At 36.0% G+C, this 26,423-nt stretch overlaps 1 protein-coding gene across 4 annotated transcripts in view; it reads left to right on the forward strand.

Moving 5' to 3' along the window:
- USP15 (ubiquitin specific peptidase 15) overlaps window positions 1-26,423 on the forward strand; it is an 81,489-nt gene that overhangs the window by 11,088 nt on the left and 43,978 nt on the right. For all 4 annotated transcript variants that reach the window (XM_035543981.2, XM_035543982.2, XM_050711005.1 and 1 more), the window contains exons 2-6: window positions 4,891-5,018; window positions 10,058-10,188; window positions 12,901-13,027; window positions 17,528-17,673; window positions 19,899-19,960. In XM_035543981.2, the coding sequence (XP_035399874.1) occupies window positions 4,891-5,018; window positions 10,058-10,188; window positions 12,901-13,027; window positions 17,528-17,673; window positions 19,899-19,960 (594 nt within the window). The remainder of the gene's footprint in view (window positions 1-4,890; window positions 5,019-10,057; window positions 10,189-12,900; window positions 13,028-17,527; window positions 17,674-19,898; window positions 19,961-26,423) is intronic.

Raw genomic sequence — 26,423 nt, forward strand, 5'->3', positions numbered from 1 at the left:
AATTAATTGAATGTGGAAGAATAACAGTTGATGAAGTGTTGAGGTGGTAACGATGAACATTTGAAATCTAGAACAATGGATCCCAAGCTTTCTTGCACTGTTACGTCCAAAAATAAATTTCTTCTGTTATTTGTATGATCAGACATTTAATGCAAAGCATTTGGAAAGTAATATGGCTCTACAGGAGCAGTAATTTGTGAGGTAACGTCCATTGTTTTAATGAATGCCTGTGTGATAATTTCCCTTCTGAGTAAAATTATAGCTTTACTTTTTTAAGATTCAAAGTTTCATTCAAATTTAGATGAATTAAGTAGAGGCCATAGGGTGGAGTGGGGGACAAGGCTGGCGGGTTTGTTGGGAGAATGGATGCCCGAGGGTGGCAGCGTTCATGAACACACCTTTGTGGCTGTTACGGAACAGTGCTGGGAGGCCACAGCAGAGGAGGAGAAAGGTGAGCGTGCTGTTGGCCTTTAGGATGCTCTCAAGACTGAAACTTGTGTGTATAAAGCAAAGGATGATGGCATATCACAGTATTCAAGTTCAGTATCCCTTTTTCCATTTATTAAAGAAAAATGACTCAAATATTAAGAGTCGGTTGTAAAAGGAATTGGGAGTTGTACAGGCAGAGTGAAAAAACTGGATTTTTGCAAATGTGGGAAGAACTGCTGCTACTTGTACTTTAAAAAGACAAAGACACAAATACCGATGATTCAATTATCAGCCTTTTTCCTTTGCCCTGGTCTGCCAGGACAATTATCTTCAATATCAGACTCTATATTCAATTACATATGAGCTCTGTATAATAAAGTCACTCCATTTAACTTTATCGTACCAATTCAAGCTTCCATGGTAGGGTCTAGTGTGTGTTTTTCTGTTCCAGAAAACAGAAGGTAACACTCATTTGATTGCAATGGTTAGTTACTGTTTAGCGAAAATTTGTTTGCAAGAGATTTGATTTTCTTTTTGTAATTTTCAAGTGAACTATATTTGGTTTTCACTGAATTTTCCAATTCTTATTCATGTGATCTTTTAAATTAAGTAAGTTAAATTGCCTAATGCAGGCTTCTGTCCACTCTATTCTCTCTTCCCTGCTCATTTGTGGGTAATAGATAAATACTTTGCTCATGAATTTGGTAGGGAATTGTTTAGAGGAGAAACTTTAAAAGTCTAATGCTTTCTCTTTTGGGTCTGTATCTCCAAAAACATTCTTGTGTTCATTGAACCAAATCAAATCTGAAGATATCTGCATCTATTGATTTTTAGAAACAGAGGTACTTAGTATCTTTGTAAAATTTAAACCTATTTTGCTTATTTTTTTTCCTCCAGTATGGCTTAGGAGGACTTTAAGGTAGTAAAAATATACTTGAGAGCTTCTAGTAACAAACATACCAAATATTTTAAAGCATACAGGGGAGCCGTTGTGATGCTGCTTCACTTCTGTATAATGCTTCACTTCACATTATATACCTGTTCTCACAGGCTTGTCATTTTTGATAGTAGAAGCTGACTCTCATTTAATTTCACAAGTTTAAGGTTTGGTACATATGTATTGCTGCAATGATCATTAAATCTGGTATGGTACTATTGGAACCTGAAAAGGTGAGTTCGGCAAAGGCTTTAGCATAAGAAAGTAAGGCTTTATGTGGATACTTGTGTTGCAAAATGAGTTTTTCTGTGTGCAGAGAATCACAGAATGGTTTGGGTTGGAAGGGACCTCAAAGACCACTCAGTCACAACCCCCTGCCACGGGCAGGGACACCTCCCACCAGACCAGGTTGCCCAAAGCCCCATTCAGCCTGGCCTTGAGCACCTCCAGGGATGGGGCATCCACAGCTTCTTTGGGCAGCCTGTGCCAGGGCCTCACCACCCTTGGAGAAAATAATTTCTTCCTAATATCTAATCTAAACCTACCCTCTTCTAGTTTAAAGCCATTCCCCCTTGTCCTATCACTACACCCCCTGACAAAGGGTCCCTCCCCAGCTTCCCTGTAGCACCCCCGTAGGCACAGGAAGGCCACTCTGAGGTCTCCCTGGAGCCTTCTCTTCTCCAGGGTGAACAACCTCAACTCCCTCAGTCCCTCTTCACAGGAGAGGTGCTCCAGCCCTCCGATTATCAAAAGATGCAGCCCTGCTGCGTCAAAAGTGTGGCCAGCAGGGCGAGGGAGGTGATTCTCCTCCTCTGCTCTGCTCTTGTGAGACCCCACCTGGAGTGCTGTGTTCAGCTCTGGGGTCCCCAGCACAGGAAGGCCACAGACTTATTAGAATGAGTCCAGAGGAGGGCTGCAAAGATGATCAGCCTGCTGGGGCAGGCTAATTTGGAAGGGTTTAGTATTGCAAAGTCATAATGTTAGGCATCCACCATTCTGGAATAGGGCTTCAGCCGTGCTGGTTCATGACACATCTGATGTGATGCAGTGTGCCCAAAACAGCCTGTTAAGTCGCTGCCAGTTTCTGAGTTTGGAAAGGGTGGAAAAGGATATTTTTGCAGCAAAATGCTTTTCATATACATTTCCGTAATATTGTTTAAACCGAACTCGGGTTTTTTTTTTTTTTTTTAAAGTTCTGGTTCAGAAAGCAATTTGAGGCTGTTGTCTGACTACTTTGCTGAGTGTTTAAGATTACAGAAAGAAAACTTTGCCCTTCTACTTGTAACAAATGTTATGTACTGAACAACTTCAGAAGAGACAGCAACTAGTAGTAGAGATAACTTTTAACCAGTAGTAGCAGGTCGTGGTAGTAGAGTAGACCCGAGCCACCCGCTGCGAGGTGGCTGAGGTACGTGCAGCAGAGTAGGGCTGGCAGTGATGCGGTGAGGCAGAGAGCTGGTCCTTAACCAGAGTTGTTGCACTGGCAGACCTGCATCTGTGGCAGTTGAGCCACGTCTTTGCCCCTGATATTTATGTTGTTGTACATATGGTTGTTACACACTAAGGCTGTGGTTCGTAATTATTCCTAATGCTAGGAGTAGCTTGTTCACAGACTTATTATTAGTGTTGATGTAATCATATTTTGAATCAAGACTATTTACTGTGTAAATTAGGATGTTGTTGTCACAGATGTTGTAAAGTTGCCTTTCAGACCTTGGTGTTTGATGTTTTTGAAGAAATATAGGGCAAGTAAGCATCCAAAAGCCTGCGGTGATCTCACATACAGGTATCTAATGCCTCCTACCTCATACTTTCTAAAGGGCTTTTATCTATATATCCATGTGCTTAAGGAGTGCATTCTACAGAAACTGAAAAGTTGGGACTTAATTGAGAAGAGAACCTGAGGACTTGACTTCTAAGCCTTCTGCTTCGAAGTACTACTCAGGAGAGATCAGTCCTTTAGCAGAAATTTGCGATCAGTCCTTCTTGAGGCTGTCTCCAGGCTTGATCTGTGGGTGTAACAGAGAAAAACTGAACCTGAAAAGAAGAAATAAGTCAAGACTTACGTATCTTTGGTTTGCTAATTCTTGTAATTGCAACTACAGATTTACGGTTCTGTTAATGTGTTTTTTAAAACCTGTTCAGAAAAGTGCGTATCCAAGCAATGTTTTTGTTTGTAAACAACTTCTTCAGTTACAAGAACTGGGAGTGTTACGGGTTTTGTTCTGGGTTCTTCCATGGTACTTGTGAGTAACTCTGACAGGGTGAATGCTTACTAAAGCTGTATGCGTTAGCAGACTGGAATTTGAATCACCAGGAAGCCTTTTGAGATGTCTTAAAGGTTCAGTAGGATGTTATTGGTGTGCTGCAAATAGGAGCTCAGTAGTCAAGCACCGGAGAAAAGAATGAAGATTTACCTATGCTCTCTAGTTTGATGCAGTCGTTCATCCTGATAATTGTATTCTGGCATGTAATAGGTTAGTAGCAAAAGGGTTGGTACACAAAAGAGATGAGATGGATGCTTTTAGGAAAAAGAAAGAATGAAAGTGGAGTCTTTAGGGAAAAACAAATGGGATCACCAAAGAACTTTGGTATCTTAACGAAATTCTATACTAAAAAGAAATATAAAATGTTAGATATCACTGGACTCAGTAAAAACCAAGCTAGCAATAGTTTAACCTGGGTAGAAATACTGTGAAGCTGGGTTTAGAGAGATTCCTTTATATGGAAGTGTGAAGTTGTTAGTTGTGTGTAGCAGGAACATCTAGTACTGCCTCAAAAGCAGAACGTTTACTGTATGTGTTGATGCTGACTCAGAGAAGAAGACACCTAGACTCTCAGGTTCTTGACAGGACGTCAGAGTTCCAAAGTTTTGGGGCTTGCATATGAATGTTATAAATAAAACTACAGCAGAAAAAATATTTTACTGAAAGTTGCCTCTCATTTGTTAAAGGACTGTCTAATTTTAAAGGTATAATAACTTGAATCTCTTGAATTCACAAATTGAGAACAGGAATTAAAATTGATGATGTTTTGTGCTAAAAAGGAAAATGTTTTTGAAACTTGCTATTTTTCAACATCTCGTATGCAGTATTGGTGGTCTTGCAAAATTGTATTTGCCCACTGTGATTAGTGGGATCTTTAATTCCTCACAATTTGCAAGTCTGTTTTGGTAGAAGATGCTGATAATGTTTAGCAGGCCAGGCACAAAAACATTCTTCATTTTCAGAGGCTGATATATACAGGTGCATTAATAGGAATGATTTGGTCACATGGGGAGTAGTAGCATACAGATCACACTCATCTTTGAATTTTAACTTCTTTTTTTAATACCTGAAGTGACTATAAATGAAAGGTGTAACGGTCTAGCAGCTGTGGTAGAAATATCCACTTGAGATGCCACTCAAATGCTACCTCTAAAATAAAATTATATTATTATGCGTAACTTCTTAATTATGTTAAAATAATGTAACTTTGTTTTAGATTTTGCCAATAATGAGCTTACCTGTCTTCTTCCATTTCAGGTATCTAGTGGATAGTCGCTGGTTCAAACAGTGGAAAAAATATGTTGGTTTTGACAGCTGGGACAAATACCAGATGGGAGATCAGAACGTGTACCCTGGTCCTATTGATAATTCTGGACTTCTCAAAGGTAACTGATTCTGTCTGTGTAGTAAGCCAATACTAATGCTTAGTGTAAACTTGTCACAGATTGTTCATTTTTTGTAGTCAATAGTGTAAATTAATCTCAGCATTTATGAAGGTGAACCTTTGTTGTTGTTTTTTTCAGACAGTAACAAGAGAACTAGAATAGCTTTCCCTAATGAAATAAAACTTTATAAATAAAATTATTGGAACTCCTTTACAATGGTAACAAATATTTAATAATATAAAAATTACTAGTTTGTCATGATGGCTTGGAATACCTTGGGAGATGAAATTTAGTTGAGTAGACAAACAGCTAGCCCGAGTTAACCAAGATTTTTTTTAGCTAAACTAAAATGGTTGGTTTAAGATAACATTTTAAGTTGAAGTATAAAATTTATTTTTGTAAACGAGCCCCAAACCCTTACTTTGATTCTGGAACATTAAAGGAAAAGGTGTTATATAATTTAGTGATAATATAAAGCGGTCAGAAATGACTGAGGGTAGTTTCCTGATGTTTTTTGGTCTTCTAAGTATGGTTAAACTCTGTCACTGTTTTAATCGCACAGTTCTGGCTGACTCTTGCTGAACCGTCAGATTTGTGGACGTAGGTCTCAGAATTATCTCCCAGATATTTTAAAAAATTAGTCCTCAGGTCAAATTTTATATTCGGTGTCTAGTATTGAAATAGCATTAAAGCTATAATTATTTAATATGTAAAACCTAGTGGATACAAAATCTAATAGCTAACTGGTCTTCATCTTTGTAATTACAGAAAATATAATAGTACTACATAACTTATGTGTAGTAATGCCAATTTTTACAACTTGATGGGGTTTATGATGACCTATGACTTTCTTAATTCAAAACTTCTCAGCTCTAATTCATATCTCATTATTTCACAAGTTATGTTAAAGACGATTGCCTTTTTCATGGGATTTGTCATACCATGTTGCACTAGTTGTCGCTGTGAGTGAGTGCATGTCTGACAGTGACTAGTATCAGTGCCTTTGAAGAAGGTGCTGTACTGTCATATGCTCTCTTCACTCACAAACTTGAAGGTCTTTTTGCTCCAGGTGAGTGACTTTTTTTCTGAAGTGTGAGGATCTAGTTCCTTTGTACATTCTTGTAGTAAATCTGGTAGTGAGGCAGGCATGTTCAGGTGACACTTGTCAGTGAAATCAGATGTAGCAACATCCTTTTTTATCCTCAGTGAGGCAGCAACAGTTTATTCTTTCTTCCGTGTCTAACCACTTTGGAAAAAAAAAAAAAAAAAGTGACTTCTAGATGTGCAAGGCACTGTGCTGGATTATTGATAACTTAATCTGTGTTCAGATTATGCTTAAAGTTACTTTGAACATGAAGTCTGTGTTGGGGTTAGCCATCCAAGTCTAAAGTTATATTAGCCATTTTGCTAAAAACTCCTGACAGACTTTTCTTAGTATCATTTTGACACACCCTTTTCAAAATAAACACAACCTTGGGGTTTATGAACTTCATTGTTTGCTTAGGCATGGTTCTAAAAATGCAGCTCTTCATTGGCAGTGATACCATACTTCCAGTTATTGTCTGGCAGCTATTGTTCCTGTGTGAAGGAAGTTTTAAAATTAAGGGCATTAACACTTACCAAGTAGGAGCTGTGCTTCGCCTGCAGCAGAGCAGCAATACTCTGTACTAGGTTTTCAGTGTAGTATAAATAGAACCTGAAAATGCTTATGTTTTTTAATCCTGTCTTTGACACTTAATAAAGCTGTATGTTGTATACACTGGTTGTTGTCATAGTATTCTCTTCCAACCTGATTTACTCATCTAAAATGGGCTTGCTTTCTCGGGTGTTCTTCAGTACAATGCAGTGATAAGGAAAACTATTACTAAATTCAAGAAAATAATTTCAGAAAATTGATGTAGTATGTTGTGCTCATATTACTTAAATGCTGTTCCCTTATTTCCAGAACATGTAGATAAAGAGACAGCAATGTAAATTAACAGGTAGAGAGTTCAGTTAATCCCAGCATACTCAGATATGATGAAAGTACACCATCTTCAAAAGCAGAATTATATAGTCAACGTTAGATGAGCAAAGCAAGCAAAAAGGAAGTAGTTATCTAGAATAGTTGATTGTTTATAATTAGAAAACTGTTCCATGACTGAATTGTCAGTGTCAGAGGGATTCTTTGAGGAAATAAGAATCTGAAAAAAATTATAATAGGAAAATGCTGGAGGCTTCAGAAAGATGGAATGGAATCCAAATGTTATCTTCTACTTATAAACTCTTATAGCAATATCAGGTCAGTACAGAAATGCACTATTAACTTTTTAAAGAGATATTCGGATCTAAATATATGTTTATAGATTTCTCTCCGCAATCTACTCCCAGTTACAGTGAAATGGTCTTATGGTACCACCAACCACCAGAAGCATAGCATTGAGTGGGCCAAGTAAGAATTGATAGTGTAAGTCATGAATTGTTTCAGCAAATGTTTCTTGGATACAGTTCCTGAATGTAGATATTTCTAATCAATGAAGACAGTTTTGAATCAAAATTTGAAGCTCTTGAAAGTTGTTACTTTTGCAGATAGTTTGAAATAGACTGGAGGAAAGAAGAAAGTCTTTTTTTCAACAGGCACATTGGTTGACATCTCATTTATTAGGTCACATTAATTATATTTATTTCCATAAAGAATTGCGTTTTGATTTTCCTGTGTATTCACTGAGATGTTCATGTGAAATTCTGTTTTACTTTTTGCTTCAACAGTGTATGTATTATGGCTCCCAAAGTGGAATCCACAATCTGAGGTTTTCTTTCTTTGCCCTCTGTTGGGCTAGTGTTGATATCCCTAACATCTACTGTCTCTTCTCTGACTGACCTCCTGAGTCTTACAGAGCTCTTGGACAAATGAGGGGAAGGGTGCAGCAGCCATAATGATTTCTGTAATTCAGCCAGATAGGAAGTAAATGTCAGATTTATTGACATCACAATATAAAAGTCTATCTTTGTGTAAGCAAATCTAGAATCGCTTCTTACCCATACTTCAACAAATTAAACAGTATCTGACAACTTGTCTGTAGCAGTGTTTCCATCTTTGCTATTGCTACTCAAAGTTACGGAAAAATTTAAGAAAAAGCAGCTGAAATCATACATTGGTTTTGAGAAGTAAAAATCCAGAAGAGTTTTAAAGTAGTTAGGAGTGAGGTAGTTAAGCTAAGAGAATATGTTGAAGCCTGTGATTTTTCTTGCTAAAATTGCAACAAATACTTTGTCCATTTCTGAACTTCATTATCCCCTCTTCTGAAATAACTTCATAATATTAATAGCTGCCTGGTTGTATTTAGGGGATGTGTTGTTGGGTTTCCTTTGTTTAGCTCTTCCTACTAAGTAATTTATGATTTTTATTGGAGAAAAATGCATGCAAACCATTTGTACCCTCTGACTGCTCACCAAGTTGTCTTTAATCTGGATAGTTTACGTGTTATCAACATCTGCCATGTTTTGCTCACATGGCAAAGTACTTGGCTGGAGAGAGAAAGAAAGAGTCAGCACCAGTGGTAAACTAACAGAAGTAGAAGAGTGCTTTTTCCCGTGTTTTCACCATTCTAGTGACTAAAGCAAAAAGTGTTCCTGTTTCCCTCATTTTCCCATAAAGCCACAAACCCTTTTAAGCTAACTGAAGCTGTAGCATATGCAGTGGAGTAGGGAGATTCCTAGAGTCTTGGTAAGCTGCAATCTTGTTCACTCCTCCCACAAGAAAGTGAGCACGCATTAATTAATTAATTAATTAAATGTCCTCAATAGCGTTGACCTCCTGTAGAAAAGTTATTGTTAAAACTAGTTTTATTAAATTCTTATGCACACAAAAAAAGATAGTTATTATTAAAGGATGATCACTTTTTTAAAATGTGATGGTTTTTGATGCTCAGACTTTTTTTTTTTTAATTGAGGATGCCTTATGTTGTTTGTTAAATCTGTGCAGAGGGGACACGAGAAGTCATTAGTGCTTTTCATGTGCATATAATATTCAGATCTTATTTTTGTTCTTACAGAAAAATGTAGGTAACCATATTCATTTTGTTTAGAAATATTATTTACAAAAATATTTCCAAGAGGAGAGCCAATATTTGAAGCAATTTGAGGTTATTTACCCTTACTTTTACACTCAGTTTTAATTGTGTACTTTCTACAATTCATTCCTGCAGGACAATGAAAATAAACTGTCTACTTACTACAGTCTGTTCTTCATACATGTTTTCATACTTAATTAAACTTGTAATCCTGCTTCGTTCTTTGGAGATAAATGTGTGGGTCTCCCTGTTTGATCTCACTCTGTGTAGAGGGATGTTTGCTGCCCTGTAGCTGTATACTTCCAACTGGACAGACAGCTGCCTAGATTGTCTGAGGCTTGCAGTGGTGCAGATCTAGAATCACTTCTTGCACATATAGAGTAGCTGCTCTCTTACTACTGTAATAAGCATCGAACCAAAGCTAAAAGCATGCTACTTATGTAAGAGGTTGCCAAGCTGTATGTCGTTCAAGTGCTGCCTCACTGTCCCTGTGAAGAATTTGGTAGGGACTGTGTTTCCAAAGCACGTGGGATCCTTTAAATAGGAGGATTGTACCATGCTATTTTACCAGTTTGTCATGGAGTGAATTACTTTGAACTTTGCCTCAATCTACTGTAGCTTCCCATTCTTTCCTATTCAGTCAAGGATGTGGCAGTAACGTGAAATGGAAGTGTCCGTGGTTATGTGGAAATACGTGCAAAGGTGGGGAAATGGATTGGATTCTCTGAAAGCTGTGTGCAATAACAAAATAGGTGCTCGTGATTGCATGTTGTTTTCGTCTGCGTTCATGAGAGCAGGAATACTACCTGTAATAGGTATGATATACGTGTACTGGATAGCATGCCGGAATAGTTTCAGAAGTTTTGCTTTGAACGCCATAACATAACTGTGACTCAGAAAATAGTTTGCTATTTATATGAAAAAATAACGTTTCTTTAAAAGCTTAGCAGAATTAAGTACTGAAGTGAAAATACCTTTCTCTTACAGATGGTGATTCTCAGTCTCTCAAGGAACATCTCATTGATGAGCTGGACTACATCCTTTTGCCAACTGAAGGCTGGAATAGGCTAGTTAGCTGGTACACGCTGATGGAAGGTCAAGAGCCAATAGCTCGCAAGGTACTCTTAAGTTACCCGCTGGGATGAATGTGATTCAAATGTAGTCCTGCAAATATGCAGGAATTCCGCAGGAATTCCACAGGAATCCATTAGGAGTTGTATTTACTAGAAGGTTTTAAGCCCTGGCCTGTGATGACTATATAGACAAATCCTGCTTTAGTTGCTTATACATACCTAATTTTTATTCATATTTTAGAGACTCAAATTTTGAAAACTGAGAAACAAGGATGCAAAGAATGTAATGCTTTTTTTTTCTGAAAATAAGCCCGCTAATTTTTCAAGATTTTTCAAGAAAATCTTGCTTTAGAAGCTTGTAAGTCTATTAATGCAAACGATTTTGTAATTAAATATAAAACCCTAAAACTGTACTGGCTATATTAGTGAAAAGTCTAGTTCTAATAGTGTTAACACTGGCAGAGTAATTGGTTGTTCCTCTCCTGATGAGCAGAATCTTCTGTGTTCGGCAACTTGCTATGGTAGTTTTTTGTTTAAGCAAAAAACAAAACAAAAAGTTATCTGAATATAACTAGTCCATGGTACAGTGGATACTGTGACCCTATATCAGTATGAGACTGTCAAAAATTAACATATTTGACTGTTTGCTCTAGAACCTGTCATCCTTATTGTTACGGTAATATGATGTTTTACCAGTTTATTGATGAGATAATCATTTCTGTTTGGATTATTTCTCAGTATTTTCAGAATAGTGATTATAGTTGCATCATCACTGGAGTGAATTACTACATTTTAGAAATGGCAAATGTACCCAAATGTATTTTAAATTGATCTTTAGGGCATATTCTTTAAATTACAGAGATCTTTATTTCAATTCTTTAAAAGTTGCTGAAAGAATCTATTATAGTTTGATATGCTTTTTGATGTAATACAATTTTTTTCACTCTTTGACATGAATATGATCAAAATACATGCATGCTGGCCGCTTAATTCAAATGTGTTCCTTTCAAACAATTGCCAGATTTAGCTATAGAATGATTTTTCTCTTCAAGATCCATTTGGTCAGCAAGGAAAGTTTGTTTTAACATTTTCTTTAGTACATTAAGGGACATTCTTTTTTGCAGAAACGTGCCTGGAATGTCTCCATTTTTCTTTAGTTCTGTAAGAGCTGAAATCCATCTGAATGGCTCTACTTTAAAGATATATATGTATTATCAACTTGGTACTCTTCTTCCCGAAGATGAGTTTCAGCAAACTGAATGCTTTTACATCATCATTGTAAATGTTCAGCAATTTTAAAATTTTAGAGGGAAATGGAAGGAGAGAGAAAGTAATGAAAGTATCTTGCTTTGTACTTGCAAGGAAGTGACTGGAAAAATACATGCAGTGTAATGAGTGGCCAGGTAGATTGTCATAGATTCATTATGTGCTGCCAGTATGAGCAGTAGTTGTCATCTGAGATACATATTCCAGTTCAAGTAAGTGAGGTTTTTTATTTTCGATGGTTTTCACATTTGTTCACAATTCTTTTTCCTATCTGTCTTAATGTTTTTTTCATAGTGGTGGCATGGTGCTTTGATACTTTTATCCCCTTTGTTACCCCTACTTTTTGGGGTAGGAGTTGGGGGCATGAGGAAGGTGTTTATTGAATGTGTTATTTGACATTTAGTCATGTCAAATAACATGAATTTTTATATGGTAATGCATCTACTATGTTGTAAATCTTATTCTAAGAAATGTCTTAGTCATATTCAGTTTTGTTTACTGCAACTATTTTGTTGTTACTCTAGTAGCTGAAAACGTAAGCTGCTCAATTTAAGATACATTTTTATTTAAATGTAATGACTGCCAGCCATGATAGTTAAGGCAAACAACTGAACAACAGTGGAATTGTTCACTATTTTTTTGTTCCTATAGCACATACATACAAGTTATATTACAAGTTATATTTGTACAGCAGATAGCAGATCTCTACTAGCTATTAGCTGGTGGCTTTTTTTTAACCATATTTGTCAGATGTATCACATATCAGGGTGATGGTTATTTTGGGAACAGTCTACATGACTAAGTACTGCAGTTACACTTTGGAAGATCAAAAGGAAAAACATTTAAGAGGTGACCCTGAATATTTTTTTCTACATTTTACTTTTATAAAAAAGGAATTCCTGTATACTTTACTAGTTTGTAATAGGAGTTACAGAAGTGAACAATTACAAACAACTGTAATGAGTAGCTGAAATTTCAAACGAATGTATTCATTATCAGAACATAGCTGATATTTGTAGGTATTGTCTAAATACAAGATTTGTTTAAAAATCAGCTATGTGATATCCAGAATTTAGTGATGTGTATTGGTTAAGATAAGTATTCATTAAGTGTGAAAACTAGTTCTTCATGTTTTGAGGAAACAGCATACAATGAATTTGTTCTGAAATAAAAAATAACTTTTGGTGTTTATCTTTCGATTAAGTATCTTACCTTTAGATTAAGTATGCATATTTGTGATTTCCACTGTACTTAAGACTCTGAAAGTCATGGTGTTATGCACAGATAAGACACAATGGCTGTGAGAAAACTTTTACTTTTCAGTTTACTGTATTTCTAAAAAGTTATAGTAGAGTTTCAGTTCTAGTTTTTGACATTTATTAAGTGTCTTGCTTTCCCTGAGCTTAGTTTTTTTTAAGAGGTCTCCAATGTTTTGAAGTGTGTAAATAAAAATATGTTTGGACTGATACTTCATGTTAATCTGTTTTTCAGGTTGTTGAACAGGGTATGTTTGTAAAGCACTGCAAAGTAGAAGTGTATCTAACAGAATTAAAGCTTTGTGAAAATGGAAATATGAACAATGTTGTCACGCGAAGATTTAGTAAAGCTGATACAATAGGTATGGGCAACTATTTTAACATTATATGATTGTTACTTGTTCAAATAGTATGTTATAGTGAATTCTGGATAGATAAGTCTCTCTATAAAATGATAGGTGGGCATTTAACCATTACAGAGAATGAGACTGGTCTTGTTTGGGTCAAAATTAGAAGTTAAACAATTGTAATAGAATTTTAAATACAATTAAAAAAAATAAAAATGTATTCTATCTAGACAGCTGTGTTAACTTTAGAGATTTGCGCTTTTCAGAAAGTGAGCAGTGTAATGTTTTTCATTACCTTAATTGGATTCCATTGTGCTTTTTCTCGGCTTTTGGTGTGTAAGAAGTGCAATTTTTCAGGTGTTTCCATAGATGTATTTCATTAGTTAAAACTTGATAGTCATACATAAAGAGAAGGAATGAAAACACAGGAATGAATTGGATTTATAAATTAATGCGTAAAGGTGACTTATAAAGGTAAACTTCTTTGGGCTGTGAAGTGGCAGGCCAGACACACTTTCTTAAAGTAACCGAGTCCTGTATTAAACCTGTATCTTATCTTCATTTTGCATGTTCTTTAAACAATGTGTCATTTTTTGAAATCATATTAAAAACGTATGTCTCTGAAAATAACAATCAGAATGTATACAAAGATATTGTTGATCACATAAGCTCAGTTTTTGGTGTATTTTTATATGTGTTTCTGAGACAAGATTCTTTCAATGAAGTATATTTGTGCAGTTAAAATTGTGCTTTATGCCAAGGGCATAAAGTCAAGCCCAGCCATTACTCTTCGTTACTTGGCATCAGCATAGTCTTTTCAGCTTTAACTTGTAGTAGTTTATACTTGCTACCCTTTAGTTTTTTGCAGAATGCATGTTTTAAAAACAGAATAATTTTCCCTCATTAGGTTTTAATTTTCAAGTTAAACAGATAATCATCTGCTCGTAATAGAATAAAAACTTAAAAATTGTCAAATCTGTCCTTGAAACAAGGCTTCGATGTATGTTAATTGGCCTTTTTGGGATCTGGTTTATATTGGAAAGATGTACTTCATTAGTCTCTAAGCAAACTTAGAAACTTAGAAAAACCAATTTCATGTTATCTTTCCCTGAGGACCAAATACAAACTAGTTTACAGCTATATTGAATTAAATTCTAGCATTGGAATTATAGGTAATGGATGAGTTTCTGATATTTGCTTTCTCTAATCAGAAACGACATTTTGGAACAACCATTCTGGAATTACTTGGATGTGTGTTCATTTTTCCTTAGCATAGAGAGAATGATAATTATGAGAAAATTCTCATAAAGGGTAATAAGTAACAATCAGGCTCACTGGCAACCCTGTTCCAGACACTGGCCTTATTTGGTTTCCTGAGATGTGGATGAGATGCTCTTGGAAGCCTTAATAACATATCATTTCTGAAGCTGAATCTTCTTAAGCAGAGCAGAAAGCTGTGCCATCCTAGCCAGGACATCCAAAAGAGTATATTACAGAAAAAGAACCAGAAAAATCAAGACCAGTGTTAAGAGTGAAAGAATAACTGATTCCTGCATTTCTCTTATCTCTTAATAAGGTGATTTTTTTTTTTCTGTCCTTACATTAAGTATATTTAAGGTAGTTCTAGTATTCATAGAGCTTGTAGCAGAGATGCTTATTGTATCAATAAATAATATGCAAGAGGAATCTTACAAAACCTTAAATATTGTTCACTCTTGCTTGCATATGCCAGTAATGATGGGCTGCAGAAGTGTTGTAGTACAGAAGTCAGTATCAATTCCACTGAGGTGAGTGGAGGAAAAAGTACCCATCATCATTGCTTATATTATTTATTAAAGGTCAGAACAAGACCTTCCTTAATTTTTATAAACAGAGAAGGTTTTGGAGAACCTTAAATACTCTTAAGCACAATATAACATTCACCTGCTGATCTTCAAATGTGTGTTATTCCTGCAATTCCTTTGTTTTTCTGCTCAAGTAGAAACTAAGTTAGACTGTATGTCAGCAAGTTAGTTCAAGGTAGGAAAAAAGTAATTATAGAGGACAGACCTGATAATGACAGTCACTTTCTTGGGATTGTATTGGACATATCCGATGTGTTCCTTGGACCTTCTTGGAGATCTCCTACAGTTGAGGACTCTCACCTTGGAGGCACTGCATCTTAAAGACTGATGACCAAGCCTTTTTTATTTTGATTGTTTTAGTATAAAAAGAAAATGAGTTAGACGTAGTTCAGGAAGCATTTCAGTCTGGTTGTTGCTGATCATTAGGACTTCTGAGTGAACATGAGTTAATGAACTCTTGAGGAGTCTTACTTATATGAATGTATGAAAACAGTTCAGTCACCACCTAATCTGTAGACTTCTTCTATTCAAGAGTTTTACAAGTGAGAAAATGACAGAAAGACTGTCTGTAGCCTCATTTACAGATGAGTAAGAGTCAGGTTTTGTCTGTAATGCCTTAAAACAATTCCAAAACTGAACTGATAAACTTTATAGATTACACCAGAGGCCCTGAATCTGTTTTTTTGGGATTGTTGCCAGTAAATTATCTTGGCAAATGGCTTTATGACTTGTCTCTGCCATTAATTTGCTACAGAATAAAAGAATGGAAAGCTTGCTGCCCTTGAGGACAGTTTGTTGTGGGATCAGCCTTTCCCTTCTTCAGGAAGCTGAGATTACTGCTGCTTAGTACAGATTAACATCTTGCAGTTTCCTTCAGACAGTGCTTGTGATAGCACTAGCCCTTAGGAGCCAGGGTGTATTTGTATTAGGATCCTCTGAACTCTATTGTCTCACACTGACTCTTCTACATAGTGTTGCAGAATAGTGCTTAAATCATGCATCTGTTCTCTTTTTTCTTTTTTGTTCGTATTTGTACTTGAACAGGCACGTTCATTCTAGACCATAAGCCAGCAGTTCAGTGATACTTGGTGGAAATATACTCTTCCCAGGGTCTCGGACATAGTGTATATTGTATCTCATCTGATAGGATTGATGCTTTCTGTCCCATAACAGTTCTCTGAGTGAAGCTGGAATAGCAGATACTAATTTAGTTCTTGCTAAGAATAAGAACTGAAATGCTCAAATATTTAATCTTCATGGTTATTAATAAGTTAATGAAAAAGTATCTTTTGTGACTTTTTTTTTTCTAGTGAACACCATTGATAAATCTAGACCTTTTTTTTGGAAGACTGTGCCAGCTAGATTCAATCTCACATTCAAATGTAGTTATATGAAACTATTGGTTGCAAACTGGTTCTGACCAAAAAGTCAACAAAAAGCCTTGTTTCTAGCTCCTACCTTGCGTACATGTTATCTTTGTTACAGAAACAGATGAACCAGTTAAACAGTTGCCTTTATACTGAAATATAAGTTAACTAGTTTAGAAGGAAATCGTATTCAGTTGTCTGCAATATCTACAAATATCATTGGCCGCTTGTCGTGCATTTCACAAATCAATGGCTGGATTTTTAAAAGGTACTTCTAAGCATCAGGTCTCATTTTGACTTTTCATATTTAGCACAGTGATAGTAGAAGAGGATCTTAAGGGGGAAAGGGGAATTCTAGTGTTTCAGCACTGATGTTTTTATCCTGAGAAAAATAGTGTTTTCAGTGATCATCAGGAAGGCAATGTATGTTTCGTGACTCCTGTTTTGTTTTCTGTGCTAGTTCTCACAAGGCTTGACTGCCACGGGGCTTTATGAATGTACCAATTTAAAAACATCGAAGTGAGGTTGCTGTGATGTAGCACTGCACATATTAATTCAGATTAAAGCACTCTTTCATAAATTTGACTTTGCATAAGGAGAATGGAGTTAATTATGAACTTAAACTCCAGTTGTATGCAGTAGTTATGCTACCTCAAAATTATGTTTCTGGCAAGTAGAGTCGGAGATGGCAGACCTTTTTATGACAAATATTTCAGGAACATCAAATCTTTCATGATTCTTCTAGAATATATTTCTGTACTTCAGTTTCACAGAGTAGTCTTTAATTTCTGTGAGGGCGAGAGTTAAATTTAGTATGTGTTTGTGGTGGTCAGTGCTAATTGCAGTGGAATGTGGGTAGTAGAAGGTTTAAAAAAAACCAGACGGATTGATTTAAGGAGAGGAACAGAAGGACTTGCCCTCCCAGCCCCTTTTTTTTGTTGTTGCCAATTTCACATCTAATCATTCCCTATCCACCCATACTCCTGTGGTACCACGCTTTGTGAAATGAGTAGACGGTACCTAGGGGTACCTCCTATCATCTGTTACTTACGCACTTTTCTTTATTTGGTTTGCTTTGCTAGGAGATTCAGGAGAGAATAAAATACACCTCTGACTATTTCCATCTTAAAGGCATGCCAACTGGCAACTTCCTGCTTTTCTTACAGCATGCTGTAGTTGTAGGGCCATTGCTACAGTTTGATCTGTATTTTCCATATAAAAAAGAGTAGTTCTGATGCTTTATTTGACTTTATAGTGTTTATCTTGTTAAGTGCTAATCTTCTGTTTTCTCCTTTTCAAAACAGATACGATTGAAAAAGAGATAAGAAAAATCTTCAATATTCCAGGTGAAAAAGAGACCAGATTGTGGAACAAATACATGAGTAATACTTTTGAACCATTGAATAAACCAGATAGTACCATACAAGATGCTGGTTTATACCAGGGACAGGTACTGTGTAATATTTCCTTTTTTTTATATGTTTATTTTTTGCTTATGAAAATGTAGCTCACTCCAATAAATTTTCTGTCTTTTTAAGTGCAGTTTAACTCCTGTCCTAATAGATGGTGTTAGGGCTAGAGGATTTTTTTAAACAACTTAAAGTAAAAGTAGTCTTTGGGTGTATATGCATAATTAAAGGTGAGTTTAACACTCCTATAAAATTAAAAGTAAATGAATGTTACATTGCTGACTTGAACCTGGTAAAAACCTGAAATAAAATGTTCCTAGGATCCGGGATACGTTTCTACAATGAAACCTAAATTTAGGATAATAGAAGACTCAAATTCCAGTGTCCAGATTTCAGAAAGAAGTTAAGAAAAAAATCTTTTTCAGATAAGAACTATAGAGATAAGAGCTCAAAAGCCTGTTTTTGCATGAGACTCCATCATCACTTAAAAATACCTTTATAGGAAGATTTTTTACAAGATAATTATTTTAACTTTACAAATGAGAATAAAGCTGTACAAATATAAATGTGATCTTATTGAAGAATTTTATCGTCAGAATGTCTTTTCAGATTACATTGATTCTTTAGTCTTCAGGTTGGATTTTTTTTCAGCAGCTGTGGTTCATGCAGTCATGTTGCAAAATATGAGTTGATAAGATTTGATGGCAGTAATTGTAGACAAGATTGTGTTAAAATATTTCCTTTTACCTTGAAATACTTGGCTTTGGCCTACTCAACAGCAGTATTTATGCTGTGCTTCAGTTTTCTTTTATGGCATGGAAGGTAAGTAATCAGTGCACCAAAATAACAGCTTGAACTATTGTGCCCTTTAACTTCATGCTGCACACGCTTAAACCCTCACACAGTTAATTTTCACAATGCAGAGGTCTTGCTGTAAGGAGCCAATAAAGATTTGCGTCAAAGATAAAACATGCAAATAGCCTCTATTCCAGTGAAACATTAACTGTGAAGCACGCGTGGTCTAAGATAGCCATAAAAAGATCTGCAGGTGACATCTGTACTTTAAGCAGAACAAATATTTTTCAAAACAGAGTTTAACCATGGTTTCTGAAAATGCTAAATGCCATGTCAGAGCATGTGTTTGGGTCAGTTGTACTTGCTGACACACAAGGTTGTTATTTTTATTGTCAAGCCTCCTAATTTAAAGATAGTTATTCTATTAGTCTATCTAATCTAGTAGTTATTTTTTACCATGTAATTATAACCTATAAATTGTTTTGAATTTTTCAGTTTGTTTCTGAAGTGAGCCTTTTAGGATTCCATTGAACTTTTACATCTGCATCTTCCTTCAATTTAGTAGTTTCTGAGAATTAAAAGGAAATATTGGTAGTTTTTTTTATTATTATTTTAGCATTCAGGACCAAAGATAGCAAACCACTATCTTCCAGGCAGAAAATTATTCATGATAGAAAGCTGGTTTTCAATGGCATGTCTTAATGTGTTCAGATTGAAAATATGATTTCACCTTCAAATGGCAGCATGATTTATGTAAGGTTTTGAGGACAAGTGCATGTGTGTATGTATGTCTGTGTGTAGACACACAAAGATACAGCTTGGCAGTTAGTGTCCTGGAATATCAGCATAAAATTAGGGAGAATTATTTTCATTTGAAAGCTAAGAGTTAGATTCAGTTCAAATATTGGAATCTAGTTGCCATTTCAAATGATCTCGGCTATCCCAGCTGTCAATCCAGAAAGGCATGAGCTTTTTGTAGGTCCTGTGTCATGTCTGCCAGCGTAGGGCAGATATCTCAAATACCCAAAGGCATTTCAAATGGCGCTTCCCTGTGTTTGGGACTGAGTGTTCTGTACTCCCGTTTGTACCAATAACAACTTGAGTTAAATGAATTTCATTAGACAACTGTCCTGTTTGGAAAATTAGTATTAGATGAATGCTTCTTAAAACAAACAAAAAACCCTCAAGACTATGATTTTCAGAATATCAAGGCAGAAAATGTTTTTGGTTTTGTTTGTTTGTTTATTTTTTATCTACCTGTGTTGTGTGAGGCAAAATTCCTTTGGTTCCATTCTTTAACAGATTGATTGGCTGTTGTAGAGACATGATCTCTACAAATTCATAGATTCTGTTTAGATTGGTCTTCTGACCACTTCAAGATCTCGCCATTTTACTCAAAAATTGTTGAGGTATGTTAAGTGATGTGCTGAAAGTTGCCCAAAGTGTTTTTACAATTTTTTTTTTGTGGTAGGTACTGGTGATAGAACAGAAGAATGAGGATGGAACATGGCCAAGAGGTCCTTCAACTCCTAAGTAAGTTGTGAGTTTGTCACGTTCGCTATAGCTTAACCATTTTTCCATGTTACTTTGCTCTAAAACACAGCTGGTTTTAAAAGTGGCATTCTATTTTTAAAATCAACATTTAGATGTTTCAGCTGAAAAAATACAAATACACTATTCTGCTTTAAGTGCTGCACGTTATAGAACATAACATAAAAATGGTGACTTTGTGCATATGCATTGCATAATTTTGTTGCTTTAGGCCAGTGATACACTTTGTTCTGTTTAAAAATAGGGGGGAAAAAGTCTGTAGTAGGAAATTGTAAAACTTTGCTTATTTTAGATTTCTGTTTCAAGTGTAATTGTTGGGAGAACATAGATGCATGCATTTTATCTGTATTTTTCTTACGTGTAAATGTTTTCATTACTATCTTGTCCTTTTATCTCCAGAGCACATAATATGTACACACAAACATTACTTAAATTTCAGTCTGCATCGACAGGATGTTGCTTTTGCTCTTTGTTGGGCTGTCATCAATTTACAGATTATGATGTTATTTTTCTTTTCTGTTTTTTCTGTTGCCATTATGACCAGCACCTTGATAACAGCAAGTAAATAGAAGAAGACTTAAGCGTGGCTTTTTTCATTTAGCTGGATACTTCTAAATCATGTTCTCTGACATATACATAGGTTTTGAGGAACAGTTGGAACTTCTAGTAAACTTGCAGGGTACCAGCCATACAAACAGTCAACTGTTTTTTCCCCTTTGTTGATGGGTTCTCAAGCATATATTTTACTGAAAAGTTCTTTTAAGTTCATTTTACTTTTTTTTTTTTTATTCTGGATGTATGTAATGAGATTCACCGTTTTTAAGACATTTTTGTAGAAGCTTATCAGCTTGTAGAAGCTTATCATTTGAAGGACAGAGATTCCTAATCTTTTTGGCATTTTATCTCAAGCACTTATTGGGAGCAACAGCTTATATTAAGTTGCTTAATGAAATTTGAGTTGTTCCATTTAAGCTTAATATGAACAGTATAATCTTGCTTAGCAAGATATGACAAAAAGAATTGAGAATGTAGAGCACCAGAAAGAATAGGATACAAAATAATTGAAGTTTAATCTCTGACTTCAAAAAGCATCTAGTTAAAATGTAAGTTCTTAGTCAAATTTTAAATGTAGATTTTGAAGTTCATATGCATTTAGGTAACTGAGTATCATGGCTTCTTTTGAAAGTTTTGATAGCAAGATATTCTCGGTACTGGTAACTGCTTTGATTCTGCCAAATTTTCTTTACACTTTTTAGAAGGTGTTGAGAAACAGTATGTGAATTAATGTATATCATCTAGAAAATCTTTGGTTGGGGACAAGTAAAATGGCTATAGAAAGTTCTGGTGTCGGAGAAGGCTTATAAGTAAATCAGAAAATGGGGGTGAATGGTTTTACTGTGAAATGGGGGTATGTTTCTGAGATTTGGCAACTGTCACAAACATTGAAATTTGGTATTCAGATGCATTGTAATAATGGAGGGAATTATAGTAGATTCACATAGAAGCTGTAAACAAGCAGTGATGAGCCAAGGTTTTTACATCTGTCTAAAACCTTGTGAAAAATATAATAAATGTTTAAAAGGGTAAAAATATAATACACTTGCTTTTGAGTCTTCCGTGTGAGATACACTGGGATTGTTAGTATCAGTTTGTCATCAGTAATAGTATGCCCCCATGCACCTTCCTACAGTCCTGTCATTGAGCACATACATTTCACTGAGAGCTGGGAGTAGGACTTTGTAGTGCCTCTTTTAGAAGAGTACAAATTGCAAATATAATTTCTGAGTCCAGAGAATAAAATGCCATATTTAAAAAGGTCAAAATGTAGAGTATTGGAAAATGTGAAATATTTCTAATGCTTGAAAAGGCCAGGATCATTTTCAGAACATCACCTGAGCTTTTCGTAGAATCACAGAATAGCCGAGGTTGGAAGCAAGTCTGGATATAGCCTTGTCCAGCAGACTGCTCAAAGAATGGTCCCTTGAAACAGGCTGCTTGGGTCTGTGTCCAGTCAGGTTTGGAGCATCTGCAAAAAATGGCCTTTCATTGTCCACCACTGAGGGAGGTCTCTCTACCACCAGGTATTTATACACATTGGTAAGATCCCCCCAGAGCCTTTCTCTTCTCCAGGCTGAATAGTCCCGGCTCTCACCATTCCTCCCTCAGTGTGTACTGGTGACGGGGTTATTTCTCGCCACGTGCATGACTTTGCATTTTCTTGTATGAAACTTGATGAGGCTCCTGTCTGCCCATTTCTCCTGCCTGGGGAGATCCCTCTGAATGGCAGCACAGCCTGCATGGTGACAGTTGAAAATGAGATAGTAAGGTGTTTTGCACATTTCCCCTGACTTTTTCTTCGTAGCAAAAGCGTAACAAGCAGTCTTTAAATTGATTGCTCCTATTGGCAGCTTTTATACCTACTGTAGGTGATGGAAGGGAGGCTTTTTTTCCTGAAGAAATATGTTAAAGGCATGATCATCTTTTCCTGCAGCAAGAGAACATACTTTGAAAGATGCAAAACTGTGACCTCAATTTGGTGTAGAGAACACCTTGGAAAATAATTCTGATTTTCTCATAATGAATCAGTACAAGTGATTACAAGCTCACTTATTAGTGAGCTTTTTATTACCAAAACAATTGGTTTTTTTCTTATAAAGGAACTTGGAGGAATTGATTTTAGGCTTGAGATTGTTTTTATATAGGATTAGAGACTGCTGTGCAACTGAGAATCTCAGCTCTATGGCCAGGCTTGTCAGTGCTTAGATTTGTTTTATGTGTACTGTTCTTCTAACTTCTGAACTTAGGTTATTTTGGAAGCAATTGCAACATCTCCTGTTTTAAAAACAAACACAAAAATCAAAAAAAAAAAAAACCCTCACCTTTTAAGTCTGCTGATATCTGCTATTGTCTCATATTTTAACACTGCTTCTAAAATGTGGTTTTGTCTGGAAGTATCTGGATGCAGTGTACATTTTTTAGAATGTGTACAGGGTCAGTCTTCTGCCTTGGGAACAGCTGGATTTTTGGCACTCTGCAAGGTTCTGTTTATATCAACTGTTTGTATCAGCTACTGGGATTTTGTTGCTCAGGAAGTTTGGCTTCTGTGAAACTGTTTCTAGCGAGCTCATAGTGACTTCTCTTCAAATGTCTTTACTGTCATCCGTTCATAAAATAGCTATTATTCAGCATTAATGGACAGTTCTGCAGAAAATTGTGTTAAACTAACTCTGTGTGTTTGTATCCTTCTGCTGAAAATTATTTCACGGGTGCGGGGGTTGGAATGCGTGTGGAAAAATATTTTAGTGGTTTATTGTCATTGACATGTTTTGAACTGAGATAACAAAAATCTCAGGCTGTGGTTTGCATAACTGAAGCAACTTTACTACAAAACCAAACTATTTGTGTTCAGGAAAAACTGCAACAATTAAAATCTTCATACAATCTGTGATTCCAAAACGAGACAAGAAGAAATGAACTTAAGCTTTGAAGTTCGATTAGGTACCAAATGAATAGCCAGGACAAGCTTTCTGATAGTTTTTTAAGAAGTTGTTACCTGTTTATATGCAAATATATATAAAAGCAAGTTAGAGAAACATAGAAAGAGACTATTTAGTAAAAACTTATTTTCTAATCTTAGAAAGGTGTTGTATGCCGTTTTCCTAGAAAACTTAATAAACAAGCATTAATTAATTTAAATCCATCAGGTTCTTCAAAAATTCAAAAATGCTTCTTACATGGCAAAAGCCTAAGAATTTCCTATTTATCATATATATCTGTAGACAATAAAAGAATAAATTTAATTCTGGCCTGCTTTTTTAGACATCACTGTAGAGTTAAGTCTCCAAATAGCTAGCTGCTACTTTGCATGATTTACAGATGGAGTGCTGTTAGCTTTAATACGTTTCTATGTAAAAGGGAATACGCTGATTTTTTGACCATACAAAAATTTGAAACTGGAAACAATCCTATATTTTTATTTGTAAAATAAGTTATTTTTGTCATATGGTGGTTCCTGTTTCCAAACGACATGTTTTTGTCTTGGAGAATCACTAAAGGCTCTCAATTGATTTTTGTTGTTGTTCTGTTTTTGTTTCTGAGCTGGCTCTCTGTATGTTTTTTACAGAAACAAAAAAGAATAAAAGATAAATAGCTATCCCCTCTGAAATAATTTAACGGTTGCGTATCCTAAGTTTTTAGGAAGCAAATATCCATAATTCTTCAAAAGAAAAACTGCTTGTGTATTGGAATGAAAAGTATCTAAAACCATGAGTTTTAGTGTTTTTCCCCAAAGCAGTTGATGCACAGACAGGTGTGCCTTTGTGCTGACATTGCCGGGAGAAAGATAATTGTGGAGAACAGGGCTGGCAACTGGGGACTTACTCTTAGGTCTTAAATTGTAAAAGCAAGAGCTTTTCTGCCAGTCAAGAGCTAGCCTGCAGTTTGCTGATGCATAATAACTTGTTCAACTGCAATAACCATGTGTCTGAGCCCCTGTGGGTAAACATCAAACATTGGTAATGTACAACAGAGACGTTTTCATGTTAGTTTAACAAACATGGTCATTAATATCAGTTAATACAGGGTTGAGAAGCTCTAACAAATGCATGCCCTGAACTCAATTTTTTTTTTGGTTGCTGCCTGTTAAAATATCAATCTTTCATACTCCCAAAGAAACACGATTAACTAAATTAATTGTTGGTAGTGGGGTATTTTTTGTAAGAAGAGAATGGTCCAAACTGAAGTAGGATAAAAATACTAAAGCTAGCTTTAAGATATTAAATCCTATGTCAGCCTAGTTATAACCACACCTTCACAGAATCAGAGTCCTTAAAGATGGAAGGAGTTCACAAGATGATCTCGTCCAGTCCCCGTCCTCAAAACAGGGGCAGCTAGAGCAGGTTCCCCAGGACTGTGTCCAGTCAGAGTTGGAATATCTTCAGGGGTGGAGAATCCACAGCTACTCTCTCTGGTCAACCAAATCCAGTCTTTGTCCACTCGCACTATAAAAATGATTGTTTAATCCCTTTCTTTTTGTGAACATAATCTTATGTTCAGATGGAATTTCATGTATTTCAATATATACCCAGATCAGTATATGTCCAGGTCTCTCCTGTACTGGGAGCCCAGATCTCATCAGGGTAAGGTGCTGAGAAGAGGACAAGGCTCACCTCCCTTGACCTGCTGGCAGTGCTCCTCCTAATACAGCCCAGGAGGTTGTTGGGCTTCTTTGTCCCAAGGGCACATTGCTGGCTCATGCTCGGTTTTTTGTTCACCAGGACCCTAGGTGCTTCTCTGCCGAACTGCTTTCCAGATGATTGGCCTCCATTCTTCTCCTAGTGCGTATTGTTGCTGGGGGTTACAGTAACTTTTCTGTATCCTCAGTTACTAAGTTTGTAAGGTCCTTTACTTCCTTGCCCTTCTCATGCTGGTAGGTGAACTGTTGTGTATCAAACTAGTTTCAATGTCTTTGACTTTTTGTGGTGAGCTCTGGATGCTAATACCAACTTTTGTCTGCCAAAAAGGAACAGGTTTTTGACTGTTGCAGTGTTGACAGTTGACCATCTTCAACTGATCAGGATTCGTTCAGGAAAAGACAAGTTGCACAAATCCTTCACAGATCTGGATTAGGCATGAAATTATGTATTTGCTTGTCACTTGTTCAAGTGATTAGTTAGTATCTTCATTATAGCCTATTATATCAATTTTAAAGCAGTACTGAATCATTTTACAATATAATTTATTGCCCTACCACTCAGTCTGTTTTGAGAGTGGAGAAACAAGGTGGATGTTTGTCCCATGCCATGCAGAGATAGTCATAACATATCTTAAGTTAGAAGGGACCTACAAAGATCGTTGAGACTTGCTTTTGATCTTAATTCTAATACTTGAGTTTTATCTTGTTCTTTTTGGTGTCTCTAGTTGTTGTGTCAGCTCTGAATTGGTCTATTGACTTAAATGAACTGGGCAAAGAGGGTATAACTTGTGGTGATACCATTTAATTAAGACAGCTCTTATGATAAGCCAATGAAAGACAAGCCCAGCACAAAACTCTTTTGAAGCCTAAACAATTCCATGTTGTTCACTAGTTTACCTCGTTCTTCTGGATGTTGTCTTAGAATTTATGTGCAGAAATTTGATCTAACGTAATAAAATTACAGTTACTTAGAACACTGCTGGTAGATTTGGTTTGAGGCAATCAGATTTTTCTGTGTTGCTGCTAAAGGTTTTTTTCTTAAAGGGTATTGCTTTTTATTATAGGGAGAATTTGACTATTACAATTGTGTTTCAAATTATAATACATAGCAGTCTTCCCCTATATACTTACTAGACTGACAGTTATGATCTCAGACTGTATGTTTTTATGTAACTCCAGCATTTTCCTTGTGAAAGGAGGTTCAGTTATTAGCAATAAAGACAATTACTGCCAAATGTGGTATGGAAAATC

Source organism: Cygnus atratus, chromosome 1 (genome assembly GCF_013377495.2).
Source record: "Cygnus atratus isolate AKBS03 ecotype Queensland, Australia chromosome 1, CAtr_DNAZoo_HiC_assembly, whole genome shotgun sequence".
Classification (NCBI taxonomy): Eukaryota; Metazoa; Chordata; class Aves; order Anseriformes; family Anatidae; genus Cygnus; species Cygnus atratus.